The 7,754-nt window shown below is 50.1% G+C and overlaps 1 protein-coding gene across 1 annotated transcript; it reads left to right on the top strand.

The window, feature by feature from the left end:
* Positions 1-5,139: 5,139 nt before the first annotated feature.
* On the top strand, positions 5,140-7,369 carry LOC119368533 (cold-responsive protein kinase 1-like). Its single transcript, XM_037633770.1, has 6 exons — positions 5,140-5,280; positions 5,587-5,750; positions 5,867-6,009; positions 6,083-6,546; positions 6,649-6,799; positions 6,878-7,369. Exons 2-6 carry the CDS (start codon positions 5,606-5,608, stop codon positions 7,247-7,249), a joined length of 1,275 nt encoding a protein of 424 aa, XP_037489667.1. The 5' UTR covers positions 5,140-5,280; positions 5,587-5,605; the 3' UTR covers positions 7,250-7,369.
* Positions 7,370-7,754: the final 385 nt, after the last annotated feature.

The raw sequence follows: 7,754 nt of genomic DNA, 5'->3' as shown, positions 1-7,754 counted from the left end.
GGTGGACTTGCAATTCATACAGAAAAGGTTGGGCCCCAGTTGCGAGTCGAGGACACACTTGCAACTCGGACAAAAAAGGTTGTGCCCCAGTTACGAGTCGAGGGTGGACTTGCAACTCGGACAAAAAATGTTGGGCGCCAGTTGTGAGTAGAGGGTAGACTTGCAACTTGGAAAAAAAAAGTCAAGCCCCATTTGTGTCGAGAGTGGACTTGCAACTAGGACAAAAATGGTTTGCCACAATTGGACATTCAACTAGAAAGAAAAGGTCGGACCCCAGTTGTGAGTCGACGGTGGACTTGCAATTAGGACAAAAAATATTGAGACCCAATTGTGAGTTAAGAGTGCAATTGCAGCCAGAAAAAAAAGGTCAGGCCAGCTACGACTCAAGGGTGGATTGTAACCGGGACAAAAAAGGGCCAGACCCGAGTTATAGGTCGAGGGGGTTATTACAATTGGGACAAAATGGTTCGGTCCCTAACTGTGTGTCGAGGGTGGACATGTAAATAGAAAAAGAAAGTCGGGCCCAGTTGCGAGCTGACGATGGACTTGCTACTAAGACAAAAAAAGTTCGGGTCCCACCCAGAGTCGACAATTGGGAGGAATAAACATCGGTCCCGAGTTGCGAGTCGAGGACGGACTTGCAACTGGGATCCAGGACCAGGTCCGAGTTGCGAGTCGAGGGTGAACTTGCAACTAGGACAAAAAAATGTCAGGCCCCCGTTGCGAGTCAAGGGCAAACTTGCAAATGGGACAAAAAAGAATGGGTCACAGTTATGAGTCGAGAGTGGACTTGCCACTAGGACAAAAAAGGACAGACCCCAGTTATGAGTTGAGGGCCAACAAAAATGGAGTCAAACAGGCCTAAGCCAACAACAGGATACACAATAAATAAACAACAACAAGAGAGGCGGAAGCTAGAGCTTGCAGGAAAATGACGGAAAAATAAATCAAATGATGAATTTAAAAAGTACTTATAAAATTTTAAAAATAATGGATTTAAAAAGACTAAAAAGGAGAAAAAACAAAAGTTTAAAAAGATGGTACCTCTATTGCATGTCAATGTATGGTTGGACTTGCACCTATAACAAAAAACAGATTGGGCGTCAGGTAGGGGACAGGTAGACAAAACATAACAAGGAGACACAGGAATACATCATCCAACGCTCGGAGATCAAAAGTCTACACGAAAATTACAACAACAAGATGCAACGCAACGGTGACAGTGACTAGTTGCATGACAAGGGCGCACTTGCAACATAATCTAAAAATATGTTGGGCCGAGTTGCATCTCGGTGGTTTACTTGCAATTGCGACAATAAAAATAAAAGAGATGAGCTCCAGTTTGCATGTCGGTGGTCGACTTGCAACGAAAATAAAAAATAATAAAAAAAGGCAAACCCAGTTAGGAGTGCACTTGCAGGAAAGACCAAGACAGTTTGGACCCAGATGCATGTGGGTGATCAACTTGCAACTGGAACAAGAATAATAAGAGGACACAAGGTTCTTACATATTAGGGTTAGACACGAGAACAAAAATAAAAACAAGAAATTGGGCGTGCCCGTCATTGTACTGTTTAGAAGCTTGGTCGGGCCGCCTCTACTCCTTATACAAAGAGCAATGGGATAGAGAGAGCGAAGAAACAGAGACAACGAGCCAGCGGCCAGCTCGTCTATTCAACTTATACAGACAATACTTATCTTCAACTATAACACAGGGAAAAATAGACCACGAAAAACGGCCCAAAAAAGAAAGACACACGGTATGATGGGCTGTAAAATGAATGACAGACGAGCGACACCGGACGCGCCGGACAAAACAACTCCAATAAAAGAATTGCACAAAATTTATAGAGACAGAACAAATGGACTGAAACTTAGATGAGACACGACACTCATCTATATGAGTTTTAACAATTTCGATACATGATTTACTATTGCGTGGACACGTTGCATAGACGAATACAAATCAAAACAACGAAAAAAATGCATGAACAATCATACGGTATTTACACACACAAAGGAGATGTATGTACACGTCATCTGATATATATACACATATCATAGTATCGCAAGGGGGAGCAAAAAGAAATGAAAAAAAAAGACAAAAAAAATCTCACAAACTGCAACAGCTGCAGTGTATCGAGACAATACAACAATAGACAAAAAAGGAAAAAAAACAGAAAGGAAAGGCAACCCACGCTAGCACACATGGGCTAGCCCATGCTGGCATGCTGCATGCACGTCCCGTGCGCGAAATCATTAGTTAAGGAATACTTCCCCAGGTTGCGACAAGTGGCGCGCTGCATGTGCGCCGCTTGTTGCAACCTGGGAGTTTTCCCTTTTTCGTAGATTCATTTATTCAAAACGTTTTATCTCTTAAACTGTGCGTCGAAATCTAAAATCATTTTCGCCGTTAGATTCCTCGCATCGAGATCTTCAAAACTAGATCCCTTGTTGATAAATTTTGCCGAACTTTTTTTTCACAAAAAAACCGAACCGGGCCACGTTTTTTTCCTTTCCAAAAGAGGCACGGCCGTGACTCTCAAGAAAGCACAACCGTGCCTCTCGCGGAAGCAAAACCGTGCCTCTCGCGAAAAAAAAACAGAAAATGCGTTTTTTCTTTTTCCGAGGAGGCACGGCCGTGACTCTCGCGAAAGCACAACCGTGCCTCTCGCGGAAGCAAAACCATGCCTCTCGCAAAAGAAAAAAAAACAGAAAACATGTTTTTTTCGTTTCCAAGAGGCACGGCCGTGCCTCTCGCGGAAGCAAAACCGTGCCTCTCGCGAAAGGAAAAAAAACAAAAAACACTTTTTTTCCATTTCCAAGTGGCACGGACGTGACTCTCGCAAAAAAAATGTTTTTTTGCGCAAATTGTTTTTGGTCAAAAAGCTAGGGAAGACCGGTGAAAAAAGAAAACGTAAAAAGAACCCGAAAAAACCGTTTCAAAAGCCGAAAACGCGTGCAAAAAATAAAAAAATAAAATTCGGAAGGAGCGCCCAGAGCGTGACGCGTGGCGAATGGCTGAGAGTGCGCCAAGTGGCGCTGATCGTTGCGAGGCTCCCGAAGGAGCGCTTGTTAATTAGTTGCTCCCATCCCGTGCGGGCTGCACGAGCGCACGCTACAGATCGCCAGATCGTACAATCAAAGGCCAACAAATCGTCAGATCATCAATGCATGAATTTTAAAGACAAAACAAATCCAATGATGAAAGGACTTAGATGTGAGATAGTTATTTCACATCTAGATGTGAAATAGGAAATCGTTTTGCAAAAGTTTTTCGTGTGCTTCATCGTGATTTGATATGATCGAGGGTAAGTTTCAACGGGGATTGACCTTGATCCACAGCACCTACCTATTGCTTCATCGTCCTAAAGAAAAAGGCCGATGGCCACATCCCAAGCGACGCAAACGCCTGCATTTTCCTTTCAGCAGACGAAGAGAAAGGCAGCTCTAATGGCGCCATCCCGTCAAAAGGAAAAGCGAGGCTCTAATGGGCTAACGGAGCCATCGTTGATTGGGAAAGAAGTAATCAACCTCGACGGGGAGTTGGGGACGTTTCAGCCCGACGAAGCGAGTGAATTGCAAGAAACCACCATATTTGGGGCTTATCTTGCAGAAAATCACCTGGTCGCTAATCATTTATAGAATTCACCGCACATTCAGTAAATATTTTGCAAAAAGCACTGATTCGGTGATTTAGCCCATTTAACCACTTTCTGACAAGTGGGGCCGCAATGTAAGGAGCTGACTTGGCAAAATAATCACACACAGACCTCTAATAGATTTTAAAGAAAGCAATCAGCCCCTGGTGCCGCCGGAGGAGGACCCGGAGCCGATGGAGACGACGAGCAGGTCGTCGACGCCGGCGGCGAGGGGGAACTCCTGCTTGTTGTGCAGCACGTGCGTGATGGCCGCCGCGGCGGTGTTGCCCATGGCTGCCACGCCACCGGATGCAGCGGCGATGGCCGTAAGGCCGTTCACGGAGCGGACCGCGGCCACGGCCGAGCCACCGGCACAGGTGGCCGCGTAGACTCTCGGAGGCGGAAGTCGAAGCTGTCGCTATCGACGGCGTCGACGCGGGAGAAGAGGAACGGCGCGCCCGTGGCCAGGTCCTAGCACGGCACCAGCAGCGGCGCCACCGTGTCCCTCAGCGTCGCGTCGCCGAACACCCAGCGGAGCGACGACGAGGACGAGGACGCCGACAACGACGACTTGTCCGACGACCTCTCCCCGCGCTGGAACAGCGCGGCCCACCTCCCGCGCCATCCACCTCCACCTCCGCCCCACCCGCCCTTCCCGAGGCTCGCCGCCACGAACGCCAGCGCGTCCGCGGCCGTATACTTCTATGAGGAGGGGACGCGTTGACCTCGTTCGCCTGCCCTCTGCCCGGCCGGTGTGCCCCCCTGTCGCTGTGCGCGAGGAAGAAGATGCCCTTCGTGAGCAGGGGGAGGGGGGAGGGGCTTGATTGCTTCTTCTTTTTAAGATTCAGGGAGGTATATGTTAATTTGTTGTCAAATCAGCTCCTTACAGTCCGGCCCCACTGGTCAGAAAATGGTTAAATTGGCTAAATCACCTGTTCAGTGCTTTTTGCAAAATGTTTACTGAATCCGCAGTGATTTTTGCAAATGATTAGCGATCAAATGGTTTTCTGCAAGGTAAGCCTTAAATGTGGTGATTTTTTGCAATTCACTCCAACGAAGCTAACTGGCGGATTCGCCATCGCCCCTGCACGCACGCACGCTCCCCCGCCACCGCGCCACGGTCGCATCGTACTGTACGAACCTCTCCGGTCAGTGGCACCGGCCGTCCGTTTCCAACGACAGATGCTCGTCGCCTTCGCCGCCCGCCCCAAACATTCCTCGGGCGATTAAACTTAACGAGTCAATCCCGGCCGGACGCGGTCCGCGCCAACGCCGGTCGCTCTCACCCAGGCGCGCATCGCCTCCTGTCGCCGATCAACTATAGTCTATTCCAGCCCCTGATCGCTTTCGTCAGCTCGCTCGCAGCTAGCTAGCGAGCGCGCGCGGCCGGCAGCGCCAGCCAGCGCCCCGCGTGGGCGGATCGGACGGGACAGCAGCCGCCCCTCGGGGGCACCGATGGACTGCGCCTTCACCTCGGCATCGGAAGCCTCCACCATCTCGCCCGCTCACTCGTCGTTTCCGAACGCTCGCTGGTTGCGTTGAGCGGAGAGGCGCGCGCGCCCATGCTGTTAGTTCTCCGGAGGAGGCGACCGGCTAGGGTGACTGTCCGTTGTCGTTCGCGAAGGATCTGAGCTACGAGGTATGCACGACGTACTCTGCTCGCTGCTCTGCAAGAACTAGCTTTGCTTATTGTACTACTAGTAGTAACATTTTCTGAATTTTACAAAGCCCAAACTCGTACTATGATACAAGTCAGTTCGTGATTTGCCTGTACTTGTTCATCCTTTGCAACTCTGAATTACACCCCCGGCATTATGTTAGCGTAGCTGGGCCGAGTTGATTTGTGATTTCTGTTCAACAATTGGCAAAATTACTTCAAGAAAACCAATGTTCAGACTTCAGATTCTGACATTGTTCATGCATATGCCTGCATACGAATATGCAGATACGGGCAGACGGCAGCAATGGCAGCCCGAGACACCAGTTCAATCTTCCTGATCCTGATCATCGCCCTCGTCATAGTCATCGTCATCCTGCTCGGCATCTGCTGGAGGTTCCTCGGACCGGGCATCATGAGGAGACTGCTCAGGCCGAGGAGATGCCCTTCAGGTGAACGTGTTGCCATGTATTCTCATTGATCATGCCCCAGATTAATAAGAAACCGCAAGTCTCATAAGAAATGGTGTGCTAAGCTATCCAATTATGTCTGTGTCCATGATCAACAGAGGTGCCCGAGTACTTCAGCGGCAACATGAGCGGCAACCTGCGCACCATCACCTACTTCGACTACGTGACGCTCAAGAAGGCCACCAAGGATTTCCACCAGAAAAACCAGCTAGGGAGAGGAGGATTCGGCCCTGTTTATCTGGTACAATTCCATTTTAATCCCAGCAATCTTAGCACAACTGAACAGAGGTGTTCTGAATTTTGATGTTGTGCAGGGGAAGCTGGACGACGGCCGGAAAGTGGCGGTGAAGCAGCTGAGCGTGGGCAAGTCGGGGCAGGGCGAGTCGGAGTTCTTCATGGAGGTGAACATGATCACCAGCATCCAGCACAAGAACCTGGTCCGCCTCGTCGGCTGCTGCTCCGAGGGCACCGAGCGCCTGCTCGTCTACGAGTACATGAAGAACAAGAGCCTCGACAAGATCCTCTTCGCGCCGGCCGACGCGCCGGCGACGGCGCCGCCGTTGCTGGACTGGCGCACCCGGCACCAGATCATCATCGGCATCGGCCGCGGGCTGCAGTACCTGCACGAGGAGTCCAACCTGCGCATCGTCCACCGCGACATCAAGGCCAGCAACATCCTCCTCGACGACAAGTTCCAGCCCAAGATCAGCGACTTCGGCCTCGCCCGCTTCTTCCCCGAGGACCAGACCTACCTCAGCACCGCCTTCGCCGGCACGCTGTAAGCTTAACTAGCCGGTGATCAACATCACCGTCGAGTTACCTACCTCTGATCGCCTGACGGCGAAATGGTTCTTGACACGTGCTGCTACGGTGTTGTCAGGGGGTACACGGCGCCGGAGTACGCCATCAGGGGGGAGCTCACGGTGAAGGCCGACACGTACAGCTTCGGCGTGCTGGTGCTGGAGATCATCAGCAGCAGGAAGAACACTGACCTTAACCTCCCCAACGAAATGCAGTACCTGCCCGAACACGTACACTGAGCTGCCACCCTCTCTGAAGAAAAATCGTACTCCTGCTCTGCTCTGAACTTTTATGTTTTTTACATTCAGGCATGGAGGCTGTACGAGCAGTCCAAGATCCTGGAGCTGGTGGACGCTAGGGTGCAGGGCGGCGAGGGGTTCGATGTGAAGGAGGTGATGCAGGTGTGCCAGATCGCGCTGCTCTGCGTACAGCCGTACCCGAACTCGAGGCCGGCCATGTCGGAGGTGGTGCGCATGCTCACCATGAAGACCGACCAGTCCATCCCGGCGCCAGCCAAGCCGGCGTTCCTCGACAGGAAGAACCTCAACGGCGACAGGGACGCCGCGTCCTCGGACACCGCCACCATGGAGATGATGAGGTCGCCGGCGGGCTACTGGATGATGACGCCCTCGCCCATGCTCGAGGTCGACAGGCCCTACGACATGAGCTTCGGCAAATGATCCATGGCGCGCCGCACGCAGCACCGTGAAATTCGTGACCGATGATTCCATGCTAGCTTTACACAAGTACGAGTATCTGTTTATTGCCTTTTCTTGTAGATACCACGAACATTTTTTAGACGAAACAACAGTATGTATACGGTATACCGACGCAATCAGTGTAGTTTTCTGCTTTAGTTCTGATGAAATAAACGTGTGGTCATTTTGCAAGTTCGATTCAAAGAACAATAAAGATGGTGTATTTTCTCTTCTCTTAAACGTGACTTCATCTCACTATGTCTGTTCTGTTCTGTTCTAGAATAAATTCCCCCATAAGATAAAGTTTGTGACAACTTTTATCCCATTATAAAAAAAAAATCAAAACTCGAAAGTATCATCCTAATCCAGAGAGACATAAAAAAAACTGTATGTTAGAATATTTGCTTTATTTGGACTTGCAGGAATGAATTGTGTTTCGATTTGAAGGATCATTGACCTTTTTGTGATTGTTCATAAAGCATGTCGG

The sequence above is a fragment of the Triticum dicoccoides genome, chromosome 2B (assembly GCF_002162155.2).
Source record: "Triticum dicoccoides isolate Atlit2015 ecotype Zavitan chromosome 2B, WEW_v2.0, whole genome shotgun sequence".
NCBI classification, from domain to species: Eukaryota; Viridiplantae; Streptophyta; class Magnoliopsida; order Poales; family Poaceae; genus Triticum; species Triticum dicoccoides.
This window is presented reverse-complemented; position numbering and strand designations above follow the sequence as displayed.

Bases quoted from the DNA above. Each gene is read 5' to 3' on its own strand.
- LOC119368533 (XM_037633770.1), top strand. From the start codon at position 5,606: ATGGCAGCCCGAGACACCAGTTCAATCTTCCTGATCCTGATCATCGCC. The intron at 5,751-5,866 runs GTGAACGTGTTG...CATGATCAACAG, and splicing joins GCCGAGGAGATGCCCTTCAG to AGGTGCCCGAGTACTTCAGC. The intron at 6,010-6,082 runs GTACAATTCCAT...GATGTTGTGCAG, and splicing joins GATTCGGCCCTGTTTATCTG to GGGAAGCTGGACGACGGCCG.